The sequence below is a fragment of the Zingiber officinale genome, chromosome 6B (genome assembly GCF_018446385.1).
Source record: "Zingiber officinale cultivar Zhangliang chromosome 6B, Zo_v1.1, whole genome shotgun sequence".
Lineage (NCBI taxonomy): Eukaryota > Viridiplantae > Streptophyta > Magnoliopsida > Zingiberales > Zingiberaceae > Zingiber > Zingiber officinale.
Genome location: NC_055996.1, coordinates 137,318,175 through 137,335,138, shown reverse-complemented (window position 1 = coordinate 137,335,138; position 16,964 = coordinate 137,318,175). Strand labels below are relative to the sequence as shown.

The 16,964-nt window shown below is 36.9% G+C and overlaps 2 protein-coding genes across 3 annotated transcripts; both read left to right on the top strand.

The window, feature by feature from the left end:
* Nucleotides 1-691: 691 nt before the first annotated feature.
* On the top strand, nucleotides 692-8,662 carry LOC121989840 (inositol-tetrakisphosphate 1-kinase 3-like). Of its 2 annotated transcripts, none has more exons than XM_042544132.1 (10): nucleotides 692-1,130; nucleotides 2,039-2,120; nucleotides 2,354-2,386; nucleotides 3,191-3,311; nucleotides 3,588-3,680; nucleotides 6,567-6,686; nucleotides 6,766-6,942; nucleotides 7,065-7,120; nucleotides 7,203-7,287; nucleotides 8,023-8,662. In XM_042544132.1, the coding sequence occupies exons 1-10, from the start codon at nucleotides 946-948 to the stop codon at nucleotides 8,100-8,102; spliced, it is 1,032 nt and encodes a 343-aa protein (XP_042400066.1). In that variant the 5' UTR covers nucleotides 692-945; the 3' UTR covers nucleotides 8,103-8,662. The 2 variants fall into 2 exon arrangements, with proteins under 2 accessions (XP_042400066.1, XP_042400067.1); XM_042544133.1 differs by lacking the exon at nucleotides 692-1,130 and adding an exon at nucleotides 2,897-2,946.
* A 1,974-nt stretch (nucleotides 8,663-10,636) lies between these two features.
* LOC121989839 (leishmanolysin-like peptidase) lies at nucleotides 10,637-16,833 on the top strand. The gene is made up of 17 exons (XM_042544131.1): nucleotides 10,637-11,097; nucleotides 11,650-12,012; nucleotides 12,105-12,245; nucleotides 12,431-12,563; nucleotides 12,664-12,777; nucleotides 12,861-12,934; nucleotides 13,018-13,092; nucleotides 13,197-13,289; nucleotides 13,403-13,463; nucleotides 13,568-13,900; nucleotides 14,515-14,641; nucleotides 14,792-14,891; nucleotides 14,970-15,039; nucleotides 15,122-15,274; nucleotides 15,453-15,548; nucleotides 15,686-16,002; nucleotides 16,274-16,833. The coding sequence occupies exons 1-17, from the start codon at nucleotides 11,011-11,013 to the stop codon at nucleotides 16,484-16,486; spliced, it is 2,550 nt and encodes an 849-aa protein (XP_042400065.1). The 5' UTR covers nucleotides 10,637-11,010; the 3' UTR covers nucleotides 16,487-16,833.
* Nucleotides 16,834-16,964: the final 131 nt, after the last annotated feature.

Here is a 16,964-nt window from a genome sequence, read left to right as displayed (position 1 = left end):
TTAAATAAATAATAAAATAAATAAATAAATTTAAATTATCAATCTTAATAACCAATCAAACAATTAAAAGTTTCAAATAATCAAACAAACTTTAATTGAGAGTTTGATAACATTTAAACAAATCAAGCTCAAACTAAGCTCAAGCTAAGTTCGAACCAAGCTCAAGTCAAACTTGAATTGAGAATTTGATAACATCTAAACGAATCAAGCTCGAATCAAGCTCAAGCTAAGCTCGAACCAAGCTCAAGCCAAGCTTCAGACAAACTCAAGCTCATAAAAAATAAACCAAATTAAACTTAAGTATTTATTTTAAAAACTTGATTCATTTTAAGTTTGATGCGATTCGATTATTTTATTAAATAAGTTTGAACATTTTAAAATTTGGTTCGACTCGATTACAATGTTATCTGAGATTATAATAAATTTTATAGTGAAGAAGATGGTGAAGGGAAGAAGAGAATGAAGTGGAGGAATTCGAAAAATAGGGCTCCCATGATTACCTATTTGAAAATTGCGGGTCCCTTCAGTCCTAACCGATAATACGGAGGTATACCCACTTGGACAGAGATACCATCAAACTGAAGCGGGGCCCTCGTCGACGACCCGCATCCGCAGTCACGTCACGTGGGAATGGAATGGGAATTTTCCTAATTGTTGGACGCTATTTATGGAATTTGCTCCCGATCGAACTTTGCTACAAATACCGCCGATCGAACCTCGCTGCCTTGCTCCATCGCTCTGCTTCCTTTCCAACTGCTTCCTCTACGACATCTTCTCGCTCTCGTCTCTCGCTTGATTTCTGCTCGTCTCGACCAATCTCGCAGCCTTTCGACCTTCGATTCGCCTTCCCCGAACCGAAGTCACGGCGTTGCTCTGCTTACGATCTTTTGATCGTTTGAGGTCGGTGGTGGGGTTCTAGGGATTTTGGCCGTGCGCTTTAGGTCGATGAGGCTGAACGGAGAAATCTCGTACCTCCGAAATGAGGAGGTAGAAGAGGAAGAAGCAGAAGAGAGGGTTCCCCTTATGTCGCTCTCGCCTCCGCCGCCGTCGCATAAGCTTGTCGTCGGATACGCTCTCACGTCGAAGAAGGTCAAGAGTTTCTTGCAGCCTAAGTTGGAAGGATTGGCGAGGTGAGTCCCTCCTACTTCAAAAATTTGATGTTAGAAACTTAAGAAATAGGTTGGTGATTTTTCTTAGGATGACCTGAGGTGAATACGGGTCACTGTTAGCGAAAGTGTTGGAAATCTGGATTTGTGACGAGTCCATCGAGTATCAAAGTGACTTTTGGTTTAGACGGCAACGATACAGCTTTGCGTTGGTTTCTTCTGAATTTTAAATGAGAGCGATCGTTAATTTAAATATTCTCCAGCTTTTCTTGTACCGGGATTCATTATGCTTTTTTAAAAAAAAAATAAAAAAATCTTCATTTTACGTGCTTATATTTAAAATAAAGATTTAGTTTTCCCGTTGATTCTCAGTTCCTTCTATTTGATTATTTCCTTTATGTTTTTTTTCCCATTCTATTGTCGACGTTTGAAAATCAAATCCGGCCTCCGTTTAAGAGGATAGTAGGGGAAGTTCATAAACCATAGCGTACTATTTCAAAGACAGCTGGCATTGATTCTTGCAAGCGTCCACAATAGGGCTCCATTTGCCTTATCTTCAACAGTATGCTTGATTCTGCATTTATCTAAGTTGACATATCTGATGTGGTGGTATCTGGAATCTTTGGTTCCATAAATCAGAAGATTCTCTTGCCCGTGCAGCTCGGCCATTATGTCTGAGAAAACAGTGACATCATTCCACTGTGAATCTCTTGGATTTGCATGGCCTTTGCTACCGACTTAGATGCCCTCATTGTTATTGAGCTTTAAAAGTTTACATCAGACATTGATTTTAGTTTACAGCGTTGTCTACTCTGTTTCTTGCCATAAAAAATACTCTCACAAGAAAATAGCTATTTATTTGTCAGATCTGATGTCTCAGTATTCTGAAAAGTCAAAAAACTGAAGAGGGGGTTTTGTGATATGTGATGCAGGAAGAAGGGAATTATATTTGTTGCCATTGACCACTTTCAGCCACTTTTAAATCAAGGCCCTTTTGACATTGTTCTCCACAAGGTCAGGTGTTTCCCATGGACAATGACTGCAGTTGTTTTAAATTTTGATAGGCAATGACTCTTTCTATGTTAGAGATTGAACTTATTGAATGTTTTTTTTTTTATTGTTATTTCAATGATTCATCTTATTGGTAATTTTCTTAAATATGTTAACAAACTAGTGGTCCCAACTCTTGTGTTTTGATTTTCCACATGCCGGAACTGATAATCTTCTGTTTTTTAATATTTGTGCAGTTGACTGGAAAAGAGTGGCAACAAATTCTAGAGGTTAGTGATCACCTTCTGAAATACTAGGACTTCTCTTTAATCACTTATCAGTATACTATCACCTGATCAATTCATTTACTCCAAAGGGTGCATAACTTCTTCATCATGCTAGAACTCAATATATTCATCAAAAGTTGAAGTCTTACTCGATGGTTAACCTACAGGGTTCCCCTTCTACTGGTTTTACTTACAGAACTTTTCTATCCGTCTGATTAATAAAAGTGAAGTTTAACAGAGAATTGTACTTCATCTTTCCAAAAACCATAGCCCCAAATGATTGAAGGTGGCCCAAATTGTGATGCATCTAACTCGTGAACTATTTTTCTTGGATCTGACCTTAGGTTTTAGAGTCATCTTCTTAGAAACTTTATTCTTGTAGTTCTTGGTATATTATGTCTCCCTATGCAAGATCAATTTAATACCCGTAGCCATGCTTTTCAGTAGGATTCTAGTGTTGGTATGCCATGATTCAAATTTCTGTTGTCTAACTTGTACATTTTTCTTTTGCAGAGTCTCAGTCCCTTACTCCAACTATATTGACCTGAACCCTTTTACAGCAAGTAAATTACTTGAATGTTTTTGATTTGCAACTAATAAATTGTCACTGCTGACGGATAAAAAAGTTCTCATTAAATTTTATCTAATGTGTCAATAGTAGTTGTTGAAATTGTCATAATTTGTGTTCCACTCTCTTGATGATTGTATTATGATCTTCTCTCTAGGAGAATAATTTCCAAAAATTCATCTTCAGGATCCTCTATGTCAGAGGCATATAATTATTATTTGTCTCTTAATTCTTTGAAGGATTACTTGGAAAAACATCCAGAAGTTACTGTACTTGATCCACCAGCTGCCATAAAACATTTGCATAATCGCCAATCAATGCTCCAGGATGTGGCTGATCTGAATTTGTCAGACTGCTATGGTAATTTTTGTTATGCATCATCCTGAAAATTGGTTGCATGGTCACAGATATATTATTTTCCATATTCCATGTCACCCTTACAGCCTTACTAGAATAATTTGATAGACTTATCCTCAGCTTCAGTACATTTCTGTTTACAAAATCATTGACTATTATTCACCATAAAGTATTCACATGATGAAACCAATCTTATCTCTGACTTATATTTTATTCTTTCCAACCATGAAAGCTCACAATTATACACTATAATTGAACCTGTTTGAATAATAATTGCAGGCAAAGTTGGTGTTCCTAGACAACTGGTTGTCACAAAAGACCCTTCATCAATTCCAGATGCTGTTTGCAAGGCTGAGCTAAGTTTACCATTAGGTAAACCCTCTGACAACTATTTCACTATCTTAGCAATGATTCTTTATGCACACAAATTATTGCAACTGATGTTGGAAGGAAGGAATGGGATCTCTAGATGTGCAATAGCAAAATTACTGTATGGCATCTAATGGTATATTTGTTATAACAACCAGGATGGCTTAACAATAAGGACAATGCTAAATGGCCTGAATTTAGCTAGCTAGAATGAAACACTTTATATTCATTTTTTGGCTGGCATGCATTAATTAAGATGACATGCATTAAATGGAACACTTTATATTCATTTTCTGGTGGCCAGATTCTGGCCATTGAGATTTACCGTAACAATAATGTGCACATCCATTTAGTGAAATTTGTTTGCATATCAGTTTGTGGAAAATCTAGCTCTTCATGCTACATAGGTACAACCCAAAATACTTAGGTCCTAATTCCTACGGTGGATGAGCCCCGGTAGGAAATGCACTTAGGAGAAGGCTTCTGAGTCACTGTTTCCCATTGCTTGGGTAGAAAAGGTGGGACTGAAGTAATGTGTTGGGGAGTTATAACCACCCCAACACATTTATTGGGAAAGAAATACTGAAATGTAACCACCCGATCAAACCAATCAAACTCCTAAATTACAAACTACTCATTAAACTATTAGTTTTTTACCGAACCCAGTAGATAAGTTTCTAAAATACCTAAATCACGTATCATAGTTTCAAAATTATCAAATCACGTACCTACTTCCCGTTTTACCCTCGTCCTCAAATCAATTCGAATGGAAAAAAATCAGTCGTTTTTTGATTCTTTTTGTGTCTGAAAAAATTCATTAATCGGTTTCGGCCAAAACCGGCTGATGGACTTAGAGATCTCAAAATGACATGAAACCAGTTCCTATGTGTTCGTCTAGTTCTCCTGATTGTAAAAATGCTATCAAACATCAATTTGACATAATATATTGAGAGCAGTGATTTTTTAAACATGATGTGTTCAAAAAACTAATTTATGTTTAAAAAATTGCTGCTCTCAATATATTCAATCAAATTGATGTTTGATAGCATTTTTACAATCGGAAAAACTAGACGAACACATGAACCAGTTTAATGTCATTTCGAGGTCTCTAGTAGGGCTGCAAACGAATCGAGCCGGCTCGCGAGCTTTTCGAGCCGGCTCGAAAAATATTCGATTCGTATTCGAATTTATCGAATTCGAGCCGAACTCGAACATGTTCGAACTTTTTTTCGAGCCGAACTCGAATCCAAATTATATTGTTCGAGCCGCTCGCGAGCCGCTCACGAGCCTTAATATTTATTAATATAAGTTAAATATATATTAAATAAATAAATTTCGAGCCTTTCGAACCTATTTTCGAGTAATAATTCGAATAGTTCGCGAACATGTTCGAATATTTCGAGCCGAATTCGAACTCGAACCCTAATTCGAACCGAACTCGAACCAAACATTTTAAAATTTTCGAGCTTCGAATCGAGCTCGAACTCGAATATACCTATTTCGAGCCGAATTCGAGCCTTAAATTTTTCAGCATATTCGGCTCGATTCGATTCGTTTGCACCCCTAGTCTCTAGGACCCTCAGCCTAACCGAATATATTAAAAGCAGTGATTTTTTAAACATGAATGTGTCTGAAAAGTTAATTCGTGTTCAAAAAATCACTGCTCTCAATATATTGAGTTAAATTGATGTTTGAGGGCATGGATATAATCATAAGAACTAGAAGAACTCATAGGATCTAGTTTCACTTCATTCCGAGCTCTCTTGGTCTATCAACCGATTTTAGCCGAATGAACCTACATTTATTTTATTTAGGTTCATGCGGCCATAGTTTCAAAAAAATCAGTGCTCTCAATATATACGTTAAATTGACATTTTATGATATTTTTATAATCAGGAGAACTAGACGAATGCATAGGAACGAGTTTCATATCATTTCAAAGTCTCTAGGTCCATCAACCGATTTTGGCAAAAATCAGTTGATGGATCTAGAGACCTTGGAATGATATGAAATCAGTTTCTATGTATTTATCTAGTTCTCATGATTATTAAAATGCTATCAAACATCATTTAACCCAATATATTGAGAGTAGTGATTTTTTGAACACGAATGTGTCCGAAAAACTGATTTATGTTTAAAAAATCACTGCTCTCAATATATTGGGTCAAATCGATGCTTGATAGTATTTTTACAATCAGGAGAACTAGACGAATATATAGGAACTGATTTCATATCATTTCGAGGTCTCTAGGTCCATCAGTCGATTTTGGTCGAAACCGACTGATAGATTTTTCAAATAGAATGAAATTGATTCTGGAAAAAAAAATTAGTCGACTGATTTGTTTTTCTAGTCGAATTGATTTGAGGACGAGGGTGAAATGGAAAGTGGATACATGATTTGGTAATTTTGAAACTATGATACGTGATTTGGGTATTTTGGAAACTTATCTACTGGTTCGGTAAAAAGCTGTTAAACTATTACCAAATTAAAAGGTGCCCGTGCACTCAATTCTAAAATAGAACAATTACAAACATAAATTCCACTATGTAGCGATCCTTGTATATGACTTCACCCTCAGGGTATCTCATAGTCTGTTGAATTGCTTTAGTCATGCTGCGTGATGGATAAATCAACAAATTCCATGCCAACGTAGTGTTGTCCTGATCATTGCACGTTATATCTGAAGGTAGAAGGTTATGACCTCAAAATGATGTAACTCTTTTTGTACAGCTAGTGTTCATTCATGCAAATTTGACTTGGCAACAATTTAACCTTTTGTTGACAGAGTAGTGAATTAGGTACATGTGGGCAGCTAACTCGCATGCCTACTTTTTAACCTGAGCATGGTTGTGTTCTCTTCATGTTATTATTTTTGTTTCTTTTTGCAGTTGTCAAACCTTTAGTCGCTGATGGAAGCGCAAAATCACATGAATTGTCACTTGCCTTTGACGAAGTTTCCTTATCAAAACTTGACCCTCCGTTGGTTCTCCAGGAATTTGTTAACCATGGTAGTATGCTTTTGACTCTTCATTGCCAGGCTACCTTTTTCAGTAAACTATTTTCTGAACTAATTTCCCTCTCCCATAGGTGGGGTTCTCTTTAAGGTCTATATTGTTGGGGAGGCAATAAAGGTTGTTCGTAGGTTTTCCCTACCTGATGTTAATAAGAGGGAACCATCAAACAACACAGGTGTCTTTCAGTTTCCAAGAGTTTCTTGTGCTGCTGCATCTGCAGATGATGCAGAATTGGACCCTAGTATTGCTGGTAAGGTTAATGCTGAAGACACATCTGATATTAATTGTTTGTTGGCTAATAGTATGTCACACAAGGTGACGTGAGATGTTTTTTTTTCTTTCTTTCTAAGCTTCTTTACTACTCTTCTGTAGAACTTCCTCCACGGCCTTTGCTTGAGAACCTAGCTAGGGAGCTCCGTCATCGGCTGGTGATGATTTGCTATGTGCATGCACTATCCAATTAATTTGTTGGTTTGTTGAAGTTTTAAACTTGCTTATAATTGCCTGTAGGGTCTTCGATTATTCAACATAGATATAATCAGAGAGCACGGAACAAAAGACCGGTTTTATGTCATTGATATCAATTATTTTCCCGGTAAATGCAGCCTACTTGTTCAGTTTTTTTGGTTGGAAAGTTTTTCTTTAAGGCTCATTAAATTTGGGTTTTATTCGTATTCTTTTGTTTGTCATGAGTTAGTTTGACCTTTCCCTTTATTGAACAAGCCATAACTGTCAGAGAGAACATTAGATATACAGCTCTTCGTTGGTGATTGCTTGCATTACGAATGTTTAGTTGGAAATTCATGCCTTGTTTGGTTAGATAAGTAGACCACCGTTTGTTGTTTTTAATTTCTTTATAGTTCTCACAATAACATTTTTCATATGGTTTGGGGAGAGTCTAAGTATCTTCATATGAAATATAAATTTTATTTTGAAATGTTGTCATTTTGTGTATTTCCATATGGAATGAAATAATGCATGTGCATCCATTGTAATATCTTTGATTAGTGGTTCTTAACTTGAATACTGCCCTAGTCATCTCTATCTCTGTCATATGTTGGATCTCAAGAAAATTTTAGAGGTATATATATTTTATGTTCCTCAATTTTTTTGGTGACTATAAAACTATATGTTGGATTATTTTCTTAGTATCACCTTCTCGCCACATTTTGCCATGACCACTAAAATCACAGCATCTTTAGAAAGTCCGCGTCAATTAGTTGGTAATTTTAGCTTTTGGATGATTGTCTTTATTCAATTGTGAGTTATTCCCTGTCGATGCAACTTCAACAAATATTATGTTCTTAGTTGCATTGTGCAATCTCTGCAGGCTATAGTAAAATGCCAGGATATGAACACATATTCACTGACTTCCTCCTCGGCCTGGTACAGAGCAAGCTCAAAAGGTGACTACCGATCTGTTAAACATGACTTCCAGTTAGCGTTTGTCAACATGAAAAAGGCTAAAACACATCTGAAATTCCTCAATGCACATAAGCTCCAATCTCGGCAAATTGTTATGCACGAGCAAGTGCAGTGCTGCTTTTTTCGACTACCCATTTCTAATCAGTCCATTCTTCCTGCTTACCCCCCACCTTCATTGTTGTTTCATGATGTCTTCGTTTGTGCATTCTGGTTGTAACATGCTTCATTATTTAGTTGATGGTAAAATGTTAATGTCATTCCCAAACCGCGCGTCGTCCTGATGACGGTGTCGCAAAACACCAAACACTTTGCGGGTCTCTAATGCCCTTTCGTCACATGTCGCTCGCTCGGCTGGCTGGTTCTGTACTAGTGCTAAGGTTGAGCCTGTGCGTACATTGTAGTTCCTTGGGCCATAGGCATGTGGCTTATTCAATAGTGTCTAAGAATTAGTTGGAATTTTTTTACTTATTTAAAACCATGATCTGGGACAAACTTTGTGTTGGAAAATAATTGACGCAGATAATATTATTTGTATAAAGTTCAAATTATGCGTTATATATTATTGTACAAGTTTATACAAAGGACCACACTGGGACAAACTTTGTCCTAATTGCTATCCCTACATATTAATTATCCTCAGTAGGCTTTAATCTTTCAACACAGTTCTTGACTCCTACCACATGTCTATGAATAAAATAAACTATTAGTTAACTTTTCTTTCTTTTTAATTTCAACACCATGATCTGTTCTCCAACTAATCTTGCATTGTCTTGTTGTTGTGATTGGTGGGAAGGTTTGGGATTATACCATCAAGTACCTAAAATAGTGCTTCATTAAAATGATTTTTGAGAATTCTTTTAGTAAAAAACCAAATTGTTTTCCATTTCTCTGAGGGTTCTAAGAAAAATATATATATTTATTATGAAAGAGTGTTATACTTCGTACATTTAGGTGCTTTTTTTAGTGAAATATATGAATATCTGAATTCGTTTTCTCTCTTATTTTACAAAAAAAAAAATGTAGTTGGAAGAGAAAATTTAACTGAAACAATTAAAACCTTGTGCTCCATCTTATTTTTATCACAACAACAGTGAAAAAAAAGGTAATATTCTTGATGCATATGCCAACTGCACAATTTTAAAATGAAATTTTATACATCTATTTTTTTAATACATACATTTATTTAATTCTAGTAGACTGTATGTTAAAATTAGCAACCCATCCAACGTTACATGATTATTGATAACTGTGGAGCCACGTGGAATAAAATTACACCCAAGCAACAATTTCCTTAATTAGATGCCATCAATTGCGATTAATAAGAAGCATGAGGAATAAATTATAAATAAACAACAATTAACCCTAAACCCTAATTAAAATTAAGGAAGATAAGGGACAGCCATGTATGCATAATTAAAAGTCGCATGTTATCAATAACAACAAAGCTACAATTTCAACAATAAACTAAAAAGTTATTATGGAAACTACCCGACTGTAATCATAGTCACTTCAAAAAGCAATGAACGTATGGAAAGTAAGAATAATTTCCCTCCAAATTTATCAGGTCGCCCTTCATTTCTTTTGGTATGGTTGATTGAGTTGGTTTGATTATTAGGATAAAAGTTATTTGCTCCTATTAAATTATATAATGTAATATCAGAAATCTAGATCCAACTTAATATCCGATGATTCTTATGTATCAAATATTTTATGGATTATTAGTTATTTAGATATCCAATCTTATATTCAAAGAAATATAAAATATAAATATAATAAAAAAATAAAATATTTTAAAATGATAATAGACATTACTCATTACACGTTGTAGTAGTTAATCGATAGTAATTACTATAACGTGTAATAAATTATCGATAGTAACTATTATAAGTAGGGATAATCATAGATCGGGTTGATTTTATTATTATGATAAAAAATTATTCGATCGATCCCATTAAATCAGATAATATAGTATCAAAATTCTATATCCAGTCCTGGTATATCTGACGAAGTTTTTTTCAATTCAATTTAGACCGGTATAAATGGTTTGATGGGAGTGACGGATTGACCGCTCACCTTTAGTTTGAACTCCATGAACCACTTTTGGCGAGGCATAAATTAATTAAATGCAGCAGTCGATAAAATATTAATAACACTGAAAGTTTGTTTGAGCGTTGGACGGCCCAACTACCACCGAATTATGAGATCAATCAAGATTCATAATACTCAACTAATTCACCCATCAATCAAACTGAAAATAGTCCAATCGAGTTAATCAAAATCACTATCATTTTAAAAGTTACTCCACGTAATCCGTTGAATGATATATATAGACTGATTATTTATATTAAATTAATTTCATTAAATAATTTTTATGTTAATAATTTATTTTTAAATTACAATTGCCACTCGTAAAGATAAAATGATTAAATACCATGTGCATGGCACTTTCGTAATATGTGTCAAACGTTGTAGCTTTCTGAACGTAAATTAGTGAAAAAGGTCTATTTAATACTAACAAAATTAAAAGTTGTTTTGTTCTGGTAAGAAAAAGATTGGAACATCGGCGAACCCTTCTCTCTCCCCCTCTCCGACTCTCAATCCTCTTCGCAGCTATAGACTTGTCGCCTCTTCCTGCGTCCGGCTCCAGTCTCCGTCGTCTCCCCTACGATTCGCCTCTCCAGGTGGTGGTCGGATCCGCCAGTGTTGGCCACTGGATCAGATTTCTCTTGCCGCAGCTGGTGTCTGGGTTTCACAAGGAGGCGGCGAGAGCAGAAAGCTCGCCTTCTGGCCAGAGTGGGCTGACAGAGCGACCTTATCTTGGTGGCGCAGTGGTCATTCCCCAGGGGGAGTGGGAATGAAACCCACGATTGAAACTTTATTTTGAGGTCGGTAGATGGAGGTGAAGACGCCACCTCCTCGCAAGACGTCGTCTCGAATAGCATTTCCCTTGGCGGTTCTTATTTCGGTACTCTCTCTCGAGGTAGAATGCTTCGATCCGTTTTGTCTCTATTTTATTGGATTTTTCTGGAGATTTTATTGTTGTGGGTGGGAATATTTGCTGTTGAAACTGTTAAGTTGGATCGATTTGGGTTTGGCTGTAGAACTTTGACTTCCGTTTAGGCGAGTGTTCGTGATCTGCCGCGATTTTGCGGGGAATAGGGAGGCCTGGTGAGGACTGCTGGTGGTCTAGGGTTTACTTTATTTTCATGGGTAGATCTCATTGTAGACTAATTTTAAGTCTTTTAATTGTAGATCTGTCTTCTGGATTAAATAAAATCCCTCCTAGTGAGAGAAACTTGATTTCTTACTCTCTTTCAAGTTGTTCGAATTTACCCTAAAATTTTGAAACTCTAGCAAAATGAGGTTATGCCTTGTGGTGCAGACAATGCCATTATACTGAATTTTACTCGGATTGACAGTCCGTTTGTCTCTTTATTTTCATCTTTCCTAGCTATTTCATGATGCCATTTTTTATTTTATTTTATTTTTTTTATGTTGTGGTTTACTAACAAGATCTTATTGTTCTTTCTAGATAATTTTACTTCTGGTGAGTTTTGGAGGAATTGGTGCAGAATCTCAAGATAAGTATCCATTTATTCGGCAAAATTTGGAAGCTGGGGAGGGAGATGTTTATCTCACTCACTCATGCATTCATGATGAGATACTCCACCAGAGGCGGCGCCCTGGCAGAAAAGAGTACTCGGTCACTCCACAAGTATACCACGAACATAGTTCCTCTGGATCACAACAAGGTGGTAGAAGAGCTTTGCTTCAGGTGTCTACTACACCTCCACTACAAAAGGATTCGAAGAAGCCTATCCGGATATATCTAAATTATGATGCTGTTGGCCATTCTCATGATAGGGATTGTCTAAGCATTGGAGATCTTGTGAAGGTAAGTTGTTGAAGTTAATAAAATTGCTTATGAACAATGAGGTCTTGTATTTTATAAGCGAGAATCATTCTCTGATCATGGTGTTGCTTCAGCTTGGTGAACCTTCTGCAACATCAATTCCAAGAACTCCCGTGTGCACTCCCAACGGAGACAGGCCAGTGTTTGCAGATTGTTGGTATAACTGTACACTGGAAGATATTCCAGGGGAAGATAAGAAGCAACGTCTTAGGAAGGTACGAATTATAGCCTATTGGTTCAGTCTGTATTAAACAGTGTAGTATCATTTGTTTTTTCTATTGATTTGAGATGAGATCTGTTCTACGTCTGATACAGTTGATTGCTTGACTTCGTTGGTCCAATATTTCACCACCTCTCTTATGGTATTTCTGTAACTTTTTCTTTCATAATTGTTGACTAGGCACTAGGCCAAACTGCAGAGTGGTTCAGAAGTGCTCTAGCAGTTGAACCTGTTAAGGGGAACTTGCGATTAAGTGGATATTCTGCATGTGGTCAGGATGGTGGTGTGCAACTCCCCCATGAATATGTTGAAGGTACTGATTTGTTTTTGGGTTGGTTTAAGTGTTCTACAGAATGTCATTTCAATACTCGATTTTTTTGTATTTTGCTATATAATTTCTCAATCCCATGTAGATGGTGTTGCTGACACGGACCTAGTCCTCTTGGTAACAACTAGACCCACGACTGGCAATACTCTTGCATGGGCAGTGGCATGTGAGCGAGATCAATGGGGTCGTGCTATTGCTGGTGCTTTCTTGCAACCATATTTGTTGGAAGTTAATGAAGTTTGTTTATTGTTCCAATTAAAATTATTCTTCTATGATTTGTAGGTCACGTGAATGTTGCTCCTCGCCATTTAACAGCTGAAGCTGAGACGTTGCTTTCTGCCACATTGATACATGAGGTTTGTAAATGCTATACGGTTCTACTTTTAAGTTCTTTTGTTATGCCTGGCATGTGGCAACTGAAGAATATTTGTCTTTGAAGGTCATGCATGTTTTAGGTTTCGATCCTCATGCCTTTGCACACTTCCATGATGAGAGAAAGAGAAGGCGTAGCCAGGTATCACTTTAGTGTTTGTCATCACAATTTGATGTTTTTTGTTACTTTATATCTAGTTCATCTGCCTGCTTACTGTTTGTCTACATATGTAACTATCCTTTCAGGTCACTGTGCAAGTTATGGATGAGAAGCTTGGCCGTATGGTCACACGTGTTGTCCTACCCCGAGTTGTTATGCATGCAAGATACCATTATGGGGTAAGTTGGAGCAAACAATTCTTTTCATTCTGTATTTGGACTATGAAAATTAGTTTAGTGTTGAAACTTAGTTTTCTTTTTCTTGTGGTTTGATGTTTATTGCTGTTCGATAGGCATTTTCTGAGAATTTTACTGGCTTAGAATTGGAAGATGGAGGTGGCCGTGGTACATCAGGTAGTTTGTTTCTAATAAAAGGCATCATTTAGTTATTTTTTTTATTTGAAAATTTAAATAATTTGCTTTCCATTATCACTAACAGATATATGTTTCATGATCAGGTTCTCACTGGGAGAAAAGACTTTTAATGAATGAAATTATGACAGGATCTGTGGATACAAGATCTGTGGTTTCAGAAATGACCTTAGCTTTATTAGAGGATAGTGGCTGGTACCAGGCTAATTATAGCATGGCTGAGCACCTTGATTGGGGTAGGAGTCAAGGAACTATGTTTGTTACATTTCCTTGCAATCATTGGAAGGGGGCATATCGTTGCAACACTACTCAGTTGTCAGGCTGTACATACAACAGGGAGGCTGAAGGATATTGTCCTATCGTAAGCTATAATGGGGATTTGCCTAAATGGGCTCAATATTTCCCACAAGCTAATAAAGGTACGATTAAGAATTGCAAGCACAACCTCTTCATATCTTTTGTTTCTTGGTCTGATTATAACTGCTCTTTAGTAATGCTCATTTCATTATGACTACATTTCTCTTTATTTGGATTCTATATTATTATCCTTCTAGTCATTTTTTTTTATTCTGAGGTTTTCCATTATTTCCCTCTTTGAATTGATAATAGAAAAAAAAAAAATCCTGGCATGTTAAGCACCTTTGATTTGCAGCACTTGTAATGTAAGCTCAAGGCTAGAGAAGAATGAACCATAAGAATTGAAGAGTTTGAGTTATTATAGGCAGACAGAGTGATTGAGGCCAGGCTGTGTAATATCTAGATTAGGGAAAGGACCTTAAATACATGGATAAAAAAATGATTGATTAAGGCATCGAAGATAAAGACAATGTTGTTTATCCATGGTTCGTAGTCATTTCAATGGATTTATTTCTTCATTGTCCGTGTTATTTTTTTTAAGAAAAGGAAATAGATGCAATGAGCCATCACTTCTCTGTCCTTGAGCATGATTTGCTTTTAGTGCACTGCACCCTGGTTCAACCTCTTTATGGCAGTAACTGAAATGATTCTCTATGTAACGCTTACTCCTATTCAGGTGGGCAATCCTCATTGGCAGACTATTGCACATATTTTGTTGCCTATTCTGATGGTTCTTGCACAGACACTAGTAGTGCACGTGCACCGGATAGAATGTTAGGTGAGGTTCGAGGAAGTAACTCAAGGTGAGACTCAAATTCAGCATTCAGTTCAATGTAATAATAGCAAGTCATTTGTGGAACAAATGAAACCCACATGAGAAACAATTTGAAAACAAACTTAGGCTGAAATCCAACGTGACTTGATCTTATTATGAGATGCTATTTGTTTGTTAGGTGCATGGCTTCATCATTGGTACGAAAGGGCTTTGTTAGGGGATCTATGACCCTGGGAAACGGCTGTTACCAACATAGGTGTGTGAATCGTACACTAGAGGTAAATACCAATCTGTATATTTATGCTCTTATATGTACTACAATTGATCTTAAATTTATCTCATCTATATTTATTTAGGTTGCTGTGGATGGTATTTGGAAGGCATGCCCTGAAGCTGGTGGTCCTGTTCAGTTCCAAGGATTCAGCGGCAAGTTCTCAGTCATGCCAAAAACATTTAAAACCAGATTTATGCACAATTCCTTCTCTTATACATGTTCTTGATGCTGCAGGTGAGCTAATTTGTCCATCGTATCACGAGTTGTGCAGCAGTGTGTCTGTGTCAGTAAACGGCCAGTGTCCTGACCGCTGTAGTTTTAATGGTGATTGCGTTAATGGGCAGTGTCACTGCTTTCTTGGTTTTTATGGTTCCAATTGCAGTGAAAGTGAGTTAACAGGACTCAGCATTTGTGAAGTTTTAACCTATTTATGCATGTCTTTACTATAATGATATTTATCCTCCATTGTCAAAACAATCATTTTGCTAAATACTTGGTGTTTGGATTGGTAGTATGGAAAAGTTTCTTGTTAATAGTGACTTAAGGAACGTTTCTTCTTTCACAGGATCATGTCCAGCAAACTGTAGTGGACACGGTACTTGCCATCCAAATGGATTCTGTGACTGTGAAAATGGTTGGACTGGCATCGATTGTTCTACTGGTACTTTATGCAATATCCTCTTCACATTCATTTCCAATGTACTTTATCAATGTTTGTTTATTTTTGCGCATTGGTAATCTGATGCCATTTTGTCAAACAAACATCCATGTGCTATATTGCTAATCCACGTTCTGCAGCCATATGTGATGAGCACTGCAGTCTGCATGGAGGAGTATGCGACAATGGCGTGTGTGAGTTTCGCTGCTCTGATTATGCTGGCTACACTTGCCAGAATAGCTCATCATTGCTGCCTAGCCTTTCTCTATGTGGAGATGTTCTAGTTCGGGATGTATTTGGACAACATTGTGCACCGAGTGAGCCAAGCATATTGCAGCAGCTTGAAGCAGCTGTGGTAGTTCCAAATTACAACCGCTTGATGCCTGGCGGCCGCTCACTCTTTAGCATCTTCGACAACAGCTACTGTTCCACGGCAGCCAAACGGCTTGCTTGCTGGGTATGTTATTTGTGCCTAACTATTCTCCAGTTCCTCTTACTGTTATATTGGTTCTTTTCTAACCTTGCATGCACTTCAGCAAATTCTCACAAGCTTTCATTAACTTTTTGTATTTGTGTTTTTCTGAACTGTTGTAGATTTTTAGATTTCATTTTGATCATGCATTTAGCATTTATGATGTGTTTGATAAAATGGCCTACTTAATGTCACTTTCCAAATGCTCGTCTTGAATAGAACCTATCCCAATCTTTTTGCTCATTTTGTATCATAGATTTCAATCCAACGTTGCGATAAGGACGGAGACAACAGACTTCGGGTGTGCTACTCAGCATGCCAGTCTTACAATGGGGCGTGCGGAGTGGCACTTGACTGCTCAGATCAGACTCTATTCAGCAGCGAGGAAGACGAGGGCCAGTGCACTGGCTTTGGCGAGACAGTACCCTGGTGGATTCGGCGCTTTGGGAATCTCTATGCTCAGAGATGAATGAAACTGTAAAGGTCTAGCGTTCCGTGTTTGTCGTTTCTTTCTTTCTTTCTTTTGTAGTTTCCATTTTATGATCCATCGTTGCCCATATTTTGTTTGGCGAGGGTTAATCAATTAGGACTGCCATTTCACCCAAACAAAATGGACCTAATTAAGGTTCCAGGGTGTTGATGATAGTTAACTTTGTCGGTTTAAAACAAAACTTACTAGGAGGGCTTGTTCTAAGAATTAAGCCCTAATCCCATTGGAGATAATGATCGAGTTAACATGAGAGGGGAAGGTGGGAGAAAAACTCATAATTGTATTTATTGTGCCCCTGTTTCTAATGTATGATCCATTGGAAATGATTTGCTCGTTTCTTGAGGGTAAAAAGTGACGATTGAAGGTGAAAAAAGGGTAAACTCAATGGCCAGAATTTGAAAATGAATATAAAATATTTCATTTAATGTATGTCAGTTAAAAAATAAATATAAAGTGT

Excerpts from the sequence above, each read along its gene's own strand:
- LOC121989839 (XM_042544131.1), top strand. The coding sequence starts at position 11,011 with ATGGAGGTGAAGACGCCACCTCCTCGCAAGACGTCGTCTCGAATAGCA. Across the intron at positions 14,892-14,969 it reads GTGTGAATCGTACACTAGAG|GTTGCTGTGGATGGTATTTG; the intron begins GTAAATACCAAT and ends ATATTTATTTAG. Across the intron at positions 15,275-15,452 it reads TGGTTCCAATTGCAGTGAAA|GATCATGTCCAGCAAACTGT; the intron begins GTGAGTTAACAG and ends CTTCTTTCACAG.
- LOC121989840 (XM_042544132.1), top strand. The coding sequence starts at position 946 with ATGAGGCTGAACGGAGAAATCTCGTACCTCCGAAATGAGGAGGTAGAA. Across the intron at positions 3,312-3,587 it reads GAATTTGTCAGACTGCTATG|GCAAAGTTGGTGTTCCTAGA; the intron begins GTAATTTTTGTT and ends TAATAATTGCAG. Across the intron at positions 7,288-8,022 it reads TGATATCAATTATTTTCCCG|GCTATAGTAAAATGCCAGGA; the intron begins GTAAATGCAGCC and ends CAATCTCTGCAG.